Consider the following 17,317-nt stretch of genomic DNA (forward strand, 5'->3'; position numbering starts at 1 on the left):
TGTCAACAGAAGAAGGAAAAAAACAGGCTTTTCTGTATGAATTGGAGGTATATACATATCGTTGTTGCAATTTCCATTGCTGCAAATCATGATATAGAGTCAAATGGGTGTACTGGCTGCAGCCAAATTTTTCTTGCAGTGATTGGTAGGGGTTTGGTGCTGGAGGGTTGGCTGTGTTTGTGTCTTATTTCATTTTTTGTTTAAACCATATCTTATACCTCGCGGTGTTAGTGAATAGAAATGTTTCCCAGTCAGTGTCTTCTAGTGGCCAAGATCCCAGGATACCAGTCAGAAACCAAGTGCCCTTATATTCAGTAGCTAAAAAGCTTCCTCCAGCCAGTCGTTTGTCTACAGCCTCCTGGAGGTGTCCACAAAACTGCCTGTTTGTGAGGCTTATGTTGAGTATTTGTTTGCAGTCCTCAGCAGGAAGGTATGAAACCTGCAACTCATTACCTTGAAGTCCATCACCTTCCATTCTCCAGCCACTGACTGTACCAGGCAATTTTGGAATCAAAATGTGTTCTGCAAAGTCTCTTTCAGGGATGCATACAGGAAGATGGTGGTTGTTGCACTCAAAGTGCTCTTGGAGTTGTAGTAATGCAATGTTGTTCTCACCAGTGTCTTCATCATACCGGATGTGTATATGTTTCTCATTAACTTGCATTATCTTCTGAGTTCCATTTGTTCCATTATGCCCTGTGAAGCAATGACATTTCACTGCTCTTAGGAATAATTTGTCAGAGACCTGAAAACTGCATGCAAACTGACAACAGCTGCCTAGTCATGCTGACAAATACACGCAGTAGAGAAACTAAAGGCGCTCTTTCTTGAAACGATGTAGTAAAGGTAAACTAGTAACGATGTCTTGACAGCTTTTTAATGCTGTGTAGAAGCATGCGTAATTTCAGAGGGAAGGACAAATACCCAACAAGAGAAGTAAATTTTGGCATGAAACAAGTTTTTCCTTGGGGGGGAGCAGGGAAGCCACCTCTAAATCCACCTGGTTTAGCTTATCCCTAGGTGCTGAGTTGCGAATTGCATTTGAGAGGTAGTTGTCTCTCTGCTTGCCTTGTAGAGGGGTGTGGGACAGCTGTAGTTCTAGCTCAAGATACTTAACTGAGGTGACAGCAGATTTGTTTCCTTTGACAATATTTTTACGCAGCAGCAATTTTAGTAAGTCTCCTGGTTTCAGCTGGGATAGAGTTAATTTTCTTCCTAGTAGCTGGTATAGTGCTGTGTTTTGGATTTAATATGAGAATAATGTTGATAGCAACAAATAACACATCAGTGTGTTAAGTAATGTTTACACTGGTCAAGGACTTTTCAGCTTCCCATGCTCTGCCAGGTGCACAAGAAGCTGGGAGGGGGCACAGCCAGGACAGCTGACCCCAACTGGCCAAAGGGCTATTCCATACCATATGGCGTCATGCTCAGTATACACTGGGGGGAGTTGGCCGGGGGGCAGCGATCGCTGCTCAGGGATGGGCTGGGCATCAGTCGGCGGGTGGTGAGTGGTTGCATCACTTGCCTTCCCCCCCCCTCCCCCCCCGGGTTTTGTTCCTCTCTCTGTGTCTCTTGTTGTTTTCCTTTTCGTTACAATTTATTTTATTTCCATTATTAAACTGTTCTTGTCTCAACCTATAAGTTTTCTTACTTTTGCTCTTCCAGTTCTCTCTGCCATCCCACCAAGGGGGAGGGTGAGCAAGTGGCTGTGTGGCTTGCTGACAAGCTAAACCACAACAGTCCTTTTTGGCGCCCAACATGGGGCACAAAGGGGTTGAGATAATAACAGATTAACCAGAGTGTTTTAAGGAATTTAGTTCTGTTAACAGTTGCGGGTCACAATATTGATTCATCTGTTCTCAATATTGGTTTATCTGATCTGCACCATGCTCATTTTTTTGCTGTACATGTTAAAGATCGGTGTTTGTTCTTGCAGTTTGCTGTGCTCTACAGTGATTAGTGACGTTTTGCCTGGGAGATTTGTTATTAAAGCAGTGACCTTGAGCTTAATTTGGTATCTGAGTTTTGTACTGAAGCCATTACTGTACTTCGAGTACCACCTCGTGGAGACAATTAGCAATTATACTTCTTCCTCCGAGAGGTTTTTTATAGAGGAAATACAGAATGGCACCTTCGCTACCTTCTTCCATGATGTTTCCTCCTTCATTACAATACTACTCAGTATTTCAGACATCCTTGGGTAAAGATACTTCTATTGGTATTGCTTAGGAATATTGTTTTGGTTTTGTCTAATGTTAGTAAGCAATTTAAGAATATAATCCAGAGATCTGCCTCAAGGCTGGATAGTTATGAGTGGCAGGGTGTGTGGGATAGTATGGGCAAGTGCCTAGGACAGTGGGCACCTCCAATGTTTTGGAACTTCACCCCTGAACAAGTGCAGGATCCTGAAAAACTAGTAAAATATTTGGAAAAAGTATGCTGTCACCCTGGCAATTCCAGAGAGACACAGATCACTAACGTGCTGGGGCCTGGCCCATGCATACCAAGCCCTGCTCAACGCTGTTCAGTACCCTCAAAGGGAAGAGAAGGTCTCTGGATCTGATGACAAAGCGATGGGCACCACGGCTACTCCAACCCCTCCTGGGACAGGCACCGCGGCTACTCCAACCCCCTCAGTGACAGGTACTGAGGTTATTCCAACCCCCACGACAGGCACTGCGGCTGAACCAGGGAACCAACCCGTGCTGATATCAGTCGCCCCTTTACACAAGAAGAAATCTTGGAGGTGAAAGTCAGCTCGTTTAGAAAGGGAGGATGAAAGAGCAGGGCCATCACAAGGAGAGGTGGAGGAAGAGGAAGAACTCATAAACAAGACAGTAACCACCCGATCCCTCTCTGAGTGAGCTGCAAGATACGTGAAAAGATTTCAGACATCATCCAGGTGAGCACATCGTCACCTGGCTGCTCTGATGTTGGGATAATGGGGCCAGTAGCCTGGAATTAAAGGGTAAGGAAGCTGAACAGCTGGGATCCCTTTCTAGGGAAGGGGGCATTGACAAAGCGATTGGAAAAGGGGCACAAGCCCTCAGCCTCTGGAGGCGACTCCTGTCAGCTATGAAGGAAAGATCTCCCTTCAAGGAAGATGTTATATATCACCCAGGCAAATGGACCACCGTGGAGAAAGGTATCCAGTACCTGAGGGAATTAGCTGTGCTGGAGGTGATTTGTGATGACCTGGACAACGAGCAGTTATCCAAAGATCCAGATGAAGTCAAGTGCACACAACCCATGTAGCGGAAGTTGGTACGGAGCGCGCCAGCATCGTATGCCAACTCATTGGCAATACTGACCTGGAAAGATGGAGAGGGTCCAACGGTGGATGAAGCAGCTAGCCAACTCCAGGAATACGAAGAAAGTCTTTCTTCTTCCCTCGTCTCAGCTGTGGAGAAACTGGTCCAGCAACTCAAAGAGGATAGATCCTACTCCCCACCTGTACCAACCAGCGTCTCAGCTATTAGGAGTCAGTGTTCTTCTGCTCAAGAGAGAGGATATAGAGGGTACACACCACGGGGCACCCTGTGGTTTTACCTGCGTGACCACAGAGAGGATGTGAGGAAGTGGGATGGAAAACCTACCTCGACCCTAGAGATGCGGGTACGTGAGTTGCAAGAAAAAACAATCACATGAGGGGCTTCTTCCAGGAAAATTGCTGCTCCAGTTTCCAGTGGACAGTTCCCCAGACAGAGTAGAAGGGCTGATCTTATTCCTGATTTTAATGAAGAAACTTCTGACTCGTATTTACAAGAAGTGAGTAACGAATACTATGACCAGAATTAGAAGGGCCCTGCCTCCAGCCAGGTGGAGGAAAGGGACAACCGGGTTTACTGGACTGTGTGGATCCGATGGCCTGGCACATCAGACCCACAGGAGTACAAGGCTGTAGCAGACACCGGTGCACAGTGTACCCTAACGCCATCAAGCTGTACAGGGGCAGAACCCCTCTGTATTTCTGGAGTGCAGGGGGATCCCAACAGCTGACTGTACTGGAGGCCGAAGTGAGTCTAACTGGGAATGAGTGGCAAAAGCACCCCATTGGGACTGGCCCAGAGGCTCTGTGCATCCTTGGCATAGATACCTCAGGAGAGGGTATTTCAAGGACCCAAGAGGGTACCGGTGGGCTTTTGGTACAGCTGCCTTGGAGACGGAGGAAATTAAACAGCTGTCCACCCTGCCCGGTCTTTCGGAAGACCCTTCTGTTGTGGGGTTGCTGAGGGCTGAAGAACAGCAGGTGCTGATTGCTACTACAACAGTGCATCGGCAGCAATATCGCACCAGCTGACTCCCTGATTCCCCTCCATAAGCTGATTTGGCGACTGGAGAGCCAAGGAGTGATCAGTAAGACTCGTTCACCTTTTAACAGTCCCATATGGCCAGTGCGAAAGTCTAATGGAGAGTGGAGACTGACAGTAGACTATCGTGGCCTGAATGAAGTCACGCTGCCGCAGAGTGCTGCCGTGCCGGACGTGCTGGAACTTCAATATGAACTGGAGTCAAAGGCAGCCAAGTGGTGTGCCACAGCTGATATCGCTAATGCGTTCTTCTCAATCCCTGTGGCAGCAGAGTGCAGGCCACAGTTTGCTTTCACTTGGAGGGGCGTCCAGTACACTTGGAATCGACTGCCCCAGGGGTGGAAACACAGCCCTACCATTTGCCATGGACTGATCCAGACGGCACTGGAACAGGGAGAAGCTCCAAACATCTGCAATACATTGATGACATCATCATGTGTGGCAACACAGCAGGAGAAATTTTTGAGAAGGGGAAGAAAATAGTCCAAATCTTCTTGAAAGCCGGTTGTGCCATAAAACAAAGTAAGGTCAAGGGACCTGCACAGGAAATCCAGTTTTTAGGAATAAAATGGCAAGATGGATGTCGTCAGATCTCAATGGATGTGATCAACAAAATAACAGCCATGTCCCCACCAACTGGCAAAAAGGAAACACAAGCTTTCTTAGGCATTATGGGTTTTTGGAGAATGCATATTCCAAATTACAGTCTGATTGTAAGCCCTCTCTATCAAGTGACCCAGAAGAACGATTTCAAATGGGGCCCTGAGCAACGACAAGCCTTTGAACAAATTAAATAGGAGATAGTTCATGCAGTAGCCCTTGGGCCAGTCCAGGCAGGGCCAGATGTAAAACGTGTGCTCTACACCAGGGACCAGCCGGGGAGAACGGCCCTACCTGGAGCCTCTGGCAGAAAGCACCAGGGGAGACTCGAGGTCGACCCCTAGGGTTTTGGAGTCGGGGATACAGAGGACCCGAGCCCCGCTATACTCCAACGGAGACAGAGATATTGGCAGCATATGAAGGTGTTTGAGCTGCTTCAGAAGTGGTTGGCACTGAAGCACAGCTCCTCCTGGCACCCCGACTGCCGGTGCTGGGCTGGATGTTCCAAGGGAGGGTCCCCTCTACACATCATGCAGCTGGTGCTACGTGGAGTAAGTGGGTCGCACTGATTACACAACGGGCTCAAACAGGAAACCCCAATGGCCCAGGAATCTTGGAAGTGATCATGGACTGGCCAGAAGGCCAAGATTTCGGAATATCACCAGAGGAGGAGGTGATGCATGCTGATGAGGCCCCACTATAAAAAAACTATCAGAAAATGAGAAGCAATACGCCCTGTTCACTGGTGGGTCCTGTAGTATTGTGGGAAGGCATCAGAGATAGAAAGCTGCTGTATGGAGTCCTAGACAACAAGTCGCAAAAACTGCTGAGGGAGAAGGTGAATCGAGCCAATTTGCAGAAGTGAAGGCCATCCAGCTGGCTTTAGACATTGCTGAACGAGAAAAGTGCCCAGTCCTCTATCCCTGTACTGACTCATGGATGGTGGCAAATGCCCTGTGGGAGTGGTTGCAGCAATGGAAGCAGAGCAACTGGCAGTGCACAGGCAAACCCATCGGGGCTGCTGCATTGTGGCAAGATATGGCTGCCCGGCAGAGAACCTGGTTGTAAAAGCATGTCATGTAGATGCTCACGTACCCAAGAGTTGGGCCACTGAAGAACATCAAAACAACCAGCAGGTGGATCAGGCTGCTGAGATTGAAGGGGCTCAGGTGGATCTGGACTGGCAACATAAGGGTGAATTATTTATAGCTTGGTGGGCCCATGACACCTCAGGCCATCAAGGAAGAGATGCAACGTATAGATGGGCTCACGATCGAGGGGTGGACTTGACCATGGACAGGTTATCCATGAATGTGAAACATGTGCTGCAATCAAACAAGCCAAGCGGTTAAAGCCTCTGTGCTATGGAGGACGATGGCTGAAATACAAATATGGGGAGGCCTGGCAGATCGATTATATCACACTCCCACAAACCCGCCCAGGCAAGCGCCATGTGCTTACCATGGTGGAAGCAACCACCAGATGGCTGGAAACATATCCTGTGCCCCATGCCACCGCCCAGAACACTATCCTGGGCCTTGAAAAGCAAGTCCTGTGGCGACGTGGCACCCCAGAAAGAATTGAGTCAGACAATAGGACTCATTTCTGAAACAACCTCATAGACACCTGGGCCACAGAGCACGGCATTGAGTGGGTATATCACAGCCCCTGTCATGCACCAGCCTCTGGGAAAATCGAACGATCCAATGGATTGTTAGAGACTACACTGAGAGCAATGGGTGCTGGGACATTCAAACATTGGGATACACATTTAGCAAAAGCCACCTGGTGAGTCAACACTAGGGGGTCTGCCAATAGAGCTGGCTCTGCCCCATCAAAACTCTCACGTAGTGTAGAAGGGGATAAAGTCCCTGTAGTGCACATTAAAAATATGCTGGGGAAGACAGTCTGGGTTACTCCTGCCTCAGGCAAAGGAAAACCCATTCGTGGCATTGCTTTTGCTCAAGGACCTGGGTGCACTTGGTGCGAAAGGATGGGGAAGTCCGATGTGTACCTCAAGGGGATTTGATTTGGGGTGAAAACAGCCAATGAACTAAATGATATGGTGTTAATTGCTATATAATTCTGTATGTCATCAGTTCTATGGTTGGTATGTGCCATATCAATGGTATTACAGTAAGAATCACCCAGATTAATGAAGAACGAACTTTGATGAAACTGAGCAAGTCCAGCAGTGATGGAACCAGCACTGGCATCAGCATGCAGCAATCCAACACCACACACCATCTCTCCCGCTCTGAAGGACTGTTATGACAGATGGAGCCCAAAGTCATGGACTAAATGAACTCCACAGACATTTTAGAGGGATGGCCCATAGACCAAGGGAGTGATATCTGTGTGTATTCATCAAAAGGCAGGAAAAGTGCTGGTGATTAATTGGAGTGTAATAGAAAGGGTAGAACCTGGGCATGATGTAGATGGTATAGAATAAAGGGTGGATACTGTCCTGGTTTCGGCTGGGATAGAGTTAATTTTCTTCCTAGTAGCTGGTATAGTGCTGTGTTTTGGATTTAGAATGAGAATAATGTTGATAACACACTGATGTGTTAGTTGTTGCTAAGTAATGTTTACACTGGTCAAGGACTTTTCAGCTTCCCCTGCTCTGCCAGGTGCACAAGAAGCTGGGAGGGGGCACAGCCAGGACAGCTGACCCCAGCTGGCCAAAGGGCTATTCCATACCATATGGCGTCATGCTCAGCATATAAACTGGGGGGAGTTGGCCGGGGGGCAGCGATCGCTGCTTGGGGAGTGGCTGGGCATCGGTCGGTGGATGGTGAGCGGTTGTGTCACTTGGTTTTTTTTTCCTGAGTTTTGTTCCTCTCTCACTCTTGGTTTTTTCCTTTTCATGACAATTTTTTATTATTATTATAATACCCCCCCCCCCCAATTATTAAACTGTTCTTATCTCAACCCATAAGTTTTCTTACCTTTGCTCTTCCGATTCTCTCCCCCATCCCACCAGGGGGGAGGGTGAGCAAGCGGCTGTGTGGGGCCTAGTTGCTGACTGAAGCTAAACCACAACCGTAAGCTTTTTTAAAATTAGCTTGTCAATACTAAAATGTGCTACAACAAGAGAAAATGTGTTTGATCACCTACCACCACCAACCCTGATTTCAAAATGGCTGTGCAGAAGGGCGCACTCTGCTGTAGTCAATACAAAATTACTTTTCAGCAGCACTCCTCCACAGAAGCCCTTCCCTTCTGAGTTTAGCAGCAGGACCTACAAAAATGCAAAAAGATGATAGATAGCACTGTCCATGTGAGATTGAGTGATAGGTTTCATGAATTGCTAGAAATACCTGCCAAGGAAATCGCTCGTCACGTTTTTTCCTCGTTTCACTTATCAGATTATCACTGTCTTGAAGTCTCCCGCATGCACATTGATCTAGCAAATGAATTAAAAAAAAAAAAAAATCAAAACCTCATACTGCATCACTTTAAGCCAACTAATACCTGCAACTACCTTATTGCTTCTACCTTGACTTTGGGGTTTGGTTTTTGCGCCAAGGAAAAGGACAATATGTCAGCTGGTGAGAATTGGAATAAATCGCCTGGCATCTGTAGTTTAACAGCTTAGCGATGGTGCCGAACATTTTGAGTCATTGCATTAGGCTTGTGGTGACTAGATTCCATTGTGTCTGTAACTAATGAAATGAGGCTTCCTCTCCAGCCATCCATCACCACAGCTTGCTGCTTCACCTTTGTATCCTCTATCTGAATTGTGCCAAATACCTGATAGCTGTGGCCCAATCAGGACAAGGTAATCCTGGGTTTTTCTTGTTAAAGCCGTCACTCTGGAGGTGCGCATGCCTTTGTGTTCTGGTTCAGACAGCAAGCGTGCTTTTCAAATGGATCCCCCAGTTATCTGCATTTATCACACTTTCTGTTGACCTTGTGGCATGGTCTTGGGTCACACAAACTGGATTCTGTTCAGGTGAAGCTAAACCAGAAGACACCCTCCAGGAGCGCGCTTAACGTATTCTCATAGCTAATGGGTGCTTAGTCCACAGGACCAAACCAGAGCTAGGCTGAAGTAAAGCCCACCTGAAATGCGCATTGAGTGTGGACATCAAGCCTTCATCGCCAAAAGTGTGGCTCTACAGCTCAACTCCTATTTGGCTGCCCTACTTGCTAATATAGACAAGGGCCTATGTACACTACTGTGTTTTTAGTAGACCTAGTTTATAAGGGGATGAGATTGAATGAGATACTTAGTATGAGATTGCAAAAATGAAGAGGGCTACTGCTTCAAACTAATTAAGATGGCAGCAAGTGTTGCCCTTCATTTATCAGACCATCACATGCCTGATCGGAATCAATTGAACCTCATTCCCAAACAGACAGGCCTTCAGTGGAGTTACTCTTACCGAGCATAGGAGTGGAAAACCTGGCCCAGTGAGTGATATGTAGGAGGAGGCAACTCCTCCCTGCAGACCCATGTTTAAATGCTCAGATCAAATACTGCTTCTTTTAGCACTCTGTCATCTTGGGTGGTGGTCCCTAGATTCCTCCTTTTTCTGCCCAGTTTGGAAGGTCAGTCATAGTCTCATCACTTGAGTCTCCAAGCAGGCTGATGGCATCTGGGTATCAGATGGTGGCCTGCCCACCCCAGCACTGAGCATGTGTCCCCTGTACTTCCATGCTCACACCTACCTAACGCGATGCACTGTTTTCTGTCCTTCCCGAGCTCGTAGCCATCAGCACATGAACAACGGTAGGAATTACTTCCCGGGTAGCAGAAGTGGTGACATCCTTCTTTTGCTTGGTGGCGACATTCATTTTTAGCTAAACAGAACAAGCGGAGGAAAAGCATTGGGAACAGTTCAGCTGGAGTTTTCTTGCATAGCTTGAGTCCTCTTTATTAAGCATTTTATGCTTACTCGCTTTCTGTGGAGGTGGGTAGGGACTCTGGCTTGGTAGTATTTCCCACCACATTGCTTCTCCCCTTGTTAAGCAGAAACTGGAGACAGATGAGTCTCTGCAGCTTCCACAGACTCCTCGCAAACTGTGCTCACCCAGCACCTCCCTGCACCAGACTGGCTGCACCTCTGAGTTTTGGGGAGCGTCAGTAGCCAAGGGTCAAACTAGGCCTTCCATGTGAACCATGGAAGGATGCCATGGGTTTTCTTTCCGCTCTTTTAAATGAAACACTAGGTGTCTGCACTGGGGGCGGACTGTTGCACATGTTAAGAAGGCAGGTATTGCTTGAGGAAGAAAAAGGCTAAAGCTTTCTGCTTTTCAGCAAAGACAAATGTATAGCTCCTATTTCTCATGCTTGTGCTGAGAAAATTGACATTAACGGCTGCCAAAGATAAGCAAAAAGAAAGTATTCATCACATTTGAAACATGCTGAGTAAACTTTCCATAGGTGAACACTTAAGCTTCAGCACAAAGCAACAGGAGGAATGGCCATTTGATCTAGCTCACAGATGGAGAAGCAGCAAAAAACCCCACATAAAGTCGCTCTCTAAGGCTCATGCTGAGCAGATCCAGTTCCCAGTGCTGGTCTGAGCTGTCACCTTCTGTGCTCCCAAGAAGCTGGTCTGTCTCTGTCCAGTCACACCCCTTATACAGAAAATGACCCTGCCTTGCGGCAGCTGGGGCATCTCCCACCCCAGGGGACCTCCAATCCAGCAGAAATACTGATGTAAGGGCTGGAAAGCAGAACTTGGCAGATGTAAAAATGTAGGATCTGGCCCACGGTGTTTTACGTGCCAGAAAGTGTCTGTTTTGCTTTTCGCCTTCTACGCTTGTACTGAAATGGTTTGTTTTCTGGAGTCCCTCTGTGCTGAGGCACTGTCTTGTGGGCACGTGTGGCCTCGGAGGCACCGGGGTGGCTGGGAAGCCACTGTGGCACCGCAGCCCTGGTTCTTCAGGCCACGCGCCACCGGGGACCACGGCAGGCCAAGCAGCCGGGGAGCGTGGGTGGCAGTGGGCAGGGCTGCCTTGGAGCCCACCCGTGAGGGGGACTTCCTTCAGCCCTTTTGCTGCGTCCCCAGAGAGGGGAGGCTCAGGGGGGAAGCGTAACCTCAGGATGCCATAATGTTTCGGTAGACAAGCAGCACAAATCACCCCTGCTCTGCCAAGAACCGTGTGTTTTAACCTAAAAGCTGGTAACTGGCTGTAACGGGAGAGCCGCGTATGGTTTCCCAGGGACCCCCTACGACAGGAGGAGATAGGGCTTCTCAGAAGAGGAGGCGATGCCTTACCGAAAGCACAGTTCTCTCCCTCGTAGCCCTCGGCACAGGTGCAGGTGTAGCCGCGAATGCTGTCCTCGCACACGCCGTTGTGCTGGCAGGGGCTCGACGAGCACCTCCTGCCGCCTGCAGAAATGCCGCAAGAGAGGACGAGTCACCGCCACCGCCGACCCGAATTACACAGCCCCCTTCCCAGCACGTGAGTCACTTGGAGAAGCATTGCGAAAAGCAGTTTGGAAGGAAACGGGCTATGTCTCACCGAATTGCTCCTCGGGAGTAATTTTAGCTCCTCGGGAGTAATTTTAGCCCAAGTCTCTGCTTCCGGAGGCGCTCCCGCAGCCCCAGGCAGGGAGGCTGGGAGGTGCCCAGAGGCAGAGCCCGCTTCTGGAGGATGGATGCGCTGCTTCAGGGAAAAGCACTGACTTACAGTTCATGTGCTCGTTACGAATGTAGTATGAGACAGGCATTTTAGGTCTCCTGTGTTAGGCTGATACGCATATGGATAAAAAAATGGTTACGTGCATATATGGATAAAAAAAAAATGGCATCAAAATTATACAGTGAGCATCAAACTAGGAGGAAATCTGGCTTTTACACATCTGTACAATTATTATACAGCAGCTTGGACACTAGCAAGCTTAGTCTTTCTGACGAACCCAACGTTGAAACCAGAGGATGCCTCGCTACAGGTGAAGCACCAGGCAGAGCTGCCACTTTCCCTTTAAGCTGCCCACTGGAAACACTCCAAACCAGTTTGGAAATGTTCTCCAAATAACTGCTTATTGTAGACATGAGCAACTGGGGAGCAAGCCAGAAAAGCCTAACCCAGGACATGCTCTCCAACCTTTCTAAAATGTAAAACTTCATCAGAGAGGTTAACTTCAGTCAGCGGGCTGCCGTAATTGATATCAGGGTTGGAAAGATGAAAACTCTGCCTGGTACTGGGGAAAAAAAAACAACCCAACCGCCATCTGCTCAGGCTATGGGCACGTGTCTCTTTTAGCTTTAGCGGCACTAAAATACTGGCTTAAAGCGGTTACCACCTTCAGCCCGCCTGCAGTCAGATGCCACCAGCACACCCTGGCACAATTTAGGTCTCCTGGGAGGGTTTTTGGGTAGGTTAGGGAGGTCTCATCAGCACAGCTGAGCAGGTAGAGTTGAGGAGTGAGGACCTCCCGCAGCAGCGGTGGGTAGCTGGAGCTAGGGAAGGACTGCACCTACAGCCTGAAGCAAGTTAGATGGTTTCAAGCCTCTGAAATGCATGCTCAAATATAGGTAAGGAAGTCTCAAAAAATGTCTGGGGTCTGGTGAGGTTCTGTCAGACTGGGAAAAAACTAAACCTGGTGCCTAGCTTTATTAAAGGAGGAAAGAGAAGATTCAAGGAATTATAGAGAAATCAGCACAACTTCTGTTACTGGAAAGCTACTGGAGTGATTAAACTGTTTGTAAGCGCCCAGCAAAATAAGAAGGTGGTAAGTAACAACCAACATGCATTTTTCAAGATCAAATAATCCAAACCAATTAACTCTCATTGTATTATAGGATAAGGGACCTAGTTGGGAACCAGCGAACACCATCATAGAATAGAAATGTCTCAGATGACATTGTCATTAAGTGAGCCAGGAAAACACAGACTACTATAAAGCATGCACAAAACTGTTTGGAAAATGATGTTTAAAGAGAGATTATCAATAGCTAAGTTTACACTATTAATAAAACAGGGCCAGGGACAAGTGTGACCTCATGCCAAGTGCCCTGACAGCGTACATCCACGCTAGGGCAAGATGCCGCTACGTCAGCTTTGACTTGAAGAGACCAAGGTGGAGCAGTACAAAACAGAGCCAAGGGGTGAGCCAGCAGTTAGGTGGGTGCTCAGCCGTTCTCCCCAGCCCTCTTTTATTCACAATGCAGATTTACCCACTGTACCCTGGACTATGGAAGGAAAGCAATACGGATAACCAGAGGTCTAGAAAATGAGATTTTTGGAAGACCGAATGAAAAAATGGGTTTGTTTAGTGGGGAGGAAAGAAGCCATGGAGATGCACAGCAACACTCTTCAAAATATTAGAAAAGGTATCACAAAGAAGGAAACACACGCGGCTGTTCTGTAGGAAGAAGAGAGGACATAATGGCTTTTAATTACAGCAAGGAAGACACCCTTGAGGCCAAAGCCAGTCATGCAACCTGATTGTGGCTAAGCTCGTTTGGATGGACCATTCTCAATCCGTTGCCCTTCTCTCTTCATAGACTAGAGAGGAAGCCTGCATGACATGCTTAGTACAAACATGCAATGACTGAAATCAGGAGAAGTTAATCCCACCCTCACAGAAGTAATGAAAGGCCAGATATTTAGCATCATTCTTCGTAACATGTCACTGGTGGGATTCTTCTATGTAACGGTTCCCTGGTCTCAGTGGCTTCTGCAGAAAATACTAACTGCTGGTTTTGCCACCTCCTTATCCACTGTCTAAACCTAAGATTAGAAATGAATAAAAGCTAAGTAAGAAACAAGAGAAAATCTTAGGACGAGGCATGCAGAAAAGAGAGAGGGAATAAAGCATAGTCACCATAAGCTGGTGCCCCAGGCTCCTTGTTCAGGAGGCATCTGATTCCATCAGCCCCTCAGCTTTTACAGATTTGTTTCTTGCCTTGACAACTGCCAAGGGATGATGCAGTGCCAGCTTCCAGAGTTTGCAGACAGCCCAGTAGCTTTTAACACCTATGTATCTCACTCAGATTTAAGTGCTAGGTTTGTGTTTGGGAGGTTTTGCTGGTAAAGCTGTGCTGCTCTATTGTATCAGCAAAGCAGATTTTTTTCAGGTCCCAGGTTGTTTCAGTACAGCCTTAAGTTCAGGAAAAGGAAGAACTTATTTACTATGCTAACATCTACTCATCTTCAACTTTTATTCACTTTGCAGTCTTAAATGTTTTTTCCTATTTATGACTTTTTTAAGCCTTTCACATCAAGACTTTTCCTCCTGCTTTACTACAGACATGACAAATAGTGACGGGGTGTTCCTTGTAGAATAAACTGCTAAAAACTCTCAGAAAGCCAGCATTGGACTGAATCATAATGTTCATAGTGTGACACTGCTATGAAGGAGAGCAGTCAAGAGACCAGCTTACCATAGTAGGCATCCCAAAACATTTTCTGAAAAAGAAAAAAAAAAGGGGTGGGGGGCACTTAGATTTTATTTCTCAAATAATATCACCTTCCATAAATATTTTGGTAAAAAAAACACATTATATGAGAGAATATATACTACAGTTTAACATTTACACAATTGCACGACTGCCAAGTCTGCCCTGCCAGCAAAATCTGAATGAGATGGGAGGAGGTTTGCATCCTGCTCATTTTATTGTTTCTTAGGAAGCTCTAAAGGAAAAGAAACACTTTGCAGGCAAGACAGAAACAGCTGAATCCTTTAGCAATACGGCTTCCTGCAAAAACTGGCTGGCCATTGTCTCTCGGGCGTGCAGCGACCTGGGAAGTGACCCCGTCCCGCCCCATCCCGTCCCGCTTGTCCCCCAGCAGGTGCTGCTGGAGGCAGAGGGGACAGCAGAGAGTGGAGCTGCAGGTCACTGACACTGGCCACCACCTTCATGTGCCCTGCTTGTCCCTGGGTACTGCAGCCGGCTCCGCTGCCGCTTTCCCCGAGGGGACACCTCTCCCCGCTCCCTGTACCTCCCCCCGGTCAACTTTCCCCAAAGTACCGGGACCCAATGGCTGTTTCCTCTGCTCTCCCTGCAAAACACAATCTCCGGCCAGATTCCCGTTAAAGAGCACAGCATCCGGCTGTATGTGTCAGGAGGGCCTCTCGTACGAGGGGACTTGCGGCCACTTTCTATAGGTCCCCTACTTGCTGGTGTGTTGCTTCCCTCCATCCCAACACCCTCTTGCCCCTCCTGGTCCCTAAGGGATGCTGAAGCTGTATTTCTCCGTGTGTGGTCAGGATGGGACAACAGCCATATACTTTCACAATATAAGGCGCAGGACACATCGTTTTCAGGAGGGGGCTTTAAAAGTGTCGGAGCTGACTTCTGCATTTCTATTTTGACCACTGAAGACACCTGCTTTCTACCCGCTGAGGAGCAAAGTGCAAAGATTTCATGTGGAGAGAAACGCAAACGTATGAAGCAGGCTGTGAAGCTGAATTTGATAGTAAAAGACCAAGGTAGTAATTTTTAATATGCACACAGGTAAACAAAATACTTACAAGCATTTCGTCGTTTTCGAATACTTCTCTTGCTTCTTCATGCGTACATCTCTCTTCAAGGCATTCCCTTTCCAAGCTGCCTTGGAGGACCTCCTCCAAAAGTAGGGAACTGGCACGCCTCTGCCTCTTGATAACTTTGTTTGCATCATCAGCTGATATAAACACTGAAACGTTGTATAACAAAATGCTAACATCAGTACTTAGATTCATTTCCTTATATATTTTCACCATTTTTTTCCATTTTTTAAAAATATTTTATTAAGCAGCCGATTTTAATCATGAAGAGAAACCTTTTGGCTGATTCAGGGTTTCAGCCACATTCAACTTACATACTGAAAGAGCCCTACTTTCTTAGCCCAAACTCAGCTGAAGAGTCATGACCTTTTTCTTTCAGGGAGAGCCTGACTGTCTCCCAAGCAGAGGGAATTTGAACCCTTCCTGACGCATTTTTTTCCTGCGCCGGACACACAGAGCAGTGTTGCTGTGGCACGGCCGGGGAAAAGTACTATCATAAAGGCAGAGGCTATTTTGTAAGACAGCATGGGGCTTTCAGACTCATCAGTAGAGGTGAAAATCATTTGTATTAATTTACGACGATGGATCCAAACTGATGCCCTTCAGCCTTAGTTCACAGGGATTTTTTTGCTGAGAAGCAAAACCGTGACATGGCTGAGTTCTCAATCAAATCTCTCTTAAGGAGAATAAATAAAAGCTACCCCTCAGTAATGCTCAAAGTTATGAGGGCTATATCATATACCATCCTTTATGTGGACACTATAATCTTTTTGATTTGAGTAAAGAGGAGGAGACATCAAAGACATGAGAGTTATCAGATCTCAAAACTCCTCTTTGCAATGATGCCCACAACAAAGATTGCCTGCCAGCCAGACGGCTGGTGCCGTGCTGGAACCTGTTGCCTTTGGCATTTAGCAGTATGTGGCTGCGTGTGTCAGCATGCCTTTGCCAGGTCTCCTCCTCTTGGAAAGTAAACCCATCGGGGCAGGGACTGGGGTTTTTTTGTATTTTATGCAGTGTTTGGGGGCCCAGCACTGCTGGGCACAAAGGTTGAAATAATCAATAATATTAGAATTGGAAAAAGTGGCAGCAATAACAAAATTATTCTGAAACTGCGTACAAATGCTTAGTTATGCTTTTGAAGGATAGCCGATAAGCAACGGGCTTGCATGTGACATTAAAAAAGAAAAAGCTTCATGATGGCGTTTTGCATTTTAAAGTGTTATCGGACGCCCCGGTGCACATTTCTGCTGTGCCGTGGTTCCGATGCATCCAGCGTAACTGGCAGTGCGCTTCTGCTGCTGCCAGGGGCGTTTTGACCTGTTTAAGCAGGCACCATCTTTTTCTTCCTTGCCCAGCTCCTCCTTAATATTGACAAACCATGGAGGATTAATACAGAAACATAAATTTCTTCAAGCTATAACAAGCATGCATCTCAGCCTCTTTCATAAGACTAACTTTTATTTCATCAGCAACAGAAATATAAAACAGAATTCTCTTTAATATCTGGGGCACTCTTTAAGAATAATTAGAAAAGACAAAATATCACTCTGGTGTAAATGATGGTAATTCAAAATTACATTGCCTTAGTAACCTCCTGCAGTTTTTACTTAGCTATATGGAAAAAAAGAAAAAAAACCAAACAGGAGAAATGTAAGGAAAATAAGGAACAGACACTTTTCAGTGGTGTCACCCTGTGCTACAAAGTAAACATGATACAAGGTACAAAATTACTGGTGTGTTTAGAAGAGCAGTTAGCACAAATCAGAATTAAAGCTGCAACGAAACAAAGGCCATACCTGTCTGCTCTGTCTGAAGGAAAAGGGCAGAGAGAAGAAACAATATTGTCCAAGAGCACCTTGCCATTGCTACCCTCTGAGCCTAATGGCCGCCTGCCTGCATTCCTGCAGCTCTTGGGGGAAATGGCTACATGAGAGATGTTGAAGTTTAAAGT

The 17,317-nt window shown here is 46.9% G+C and overlaps 1 protein-coding gene across 1 annotated transcript; it reads right to left on the reverse strand.

The window, feature by feature from the left end:
- Positions 1 to 184: 184 nt before the first annotated feature.
- Positions 185 to 17,317, reverse strand: PROZ (protein Z, vitamin K dependent plasma glycoprotein). Its single transcript, XM_075525653.1, has 8 exons — positions 17,163 to 17,317; positions 15,349 to 15,512; positions 14,258 to 14,282; positions 11,144 to 11,257; positions 9,588 to 9,719; positions 8,234 to 8,319; positions 8,031 to 8,154; positions 185 to 696 (listed from the first exon to the last, which is right to left on the reverse strand). The coding sequence occupies exons 1-8, from the start codon at positions 17,227 to 17,229 to the stop codon at positions 185 to 187; spliced, it is 1,224 nt and encodes a 407-aa protein (XP_075381768.1). The 5' UTR covers positions 17,230 to 17,317.

This window comes from Mycteria americana, chromosome 1 (assembly GCF_035582795.1).
Source record: "Mycteria americana isolate JAX WOST 10 ecotype Jacksonville Zoo and Gardens chromosome 1, USCA_MyAme_1.0, whole genome shotgun sequence".
NCBI lineage: Eukaryota > Metazoa > Chordata > Aves > Ciconiiformes > Ciconiidae > Mycteria > Mycteria americana.

What these genes read in the sequence shown, in the direction of transcription:
- PROZ (XM_075525653.1), bottom strand. Translation starts at nt 17,229, where the DNA reads ATGGCAAGGTGCTCTTGGACAATATTGTTTCTTCTCTCTGCCCTTTTC. An exon ending in GTTTTGGGATGCCTACTATG is followed by an intron (nt 11,258 to 14,257) that starts GTAAGCTGGTCT and finishes GCATTTCTGCAG; the next exon opens with GCGGCAGGAGGTGCTCGTCG. An exon ending in TGAAATCAGGGTTGGTGGTG is followed by an intron (nt 697 to 8,030) that starts GTAGGTGATCAA and finishes ATTGCTTCACAG; the next exon opens with GGCATAATGGAACAAATGGA.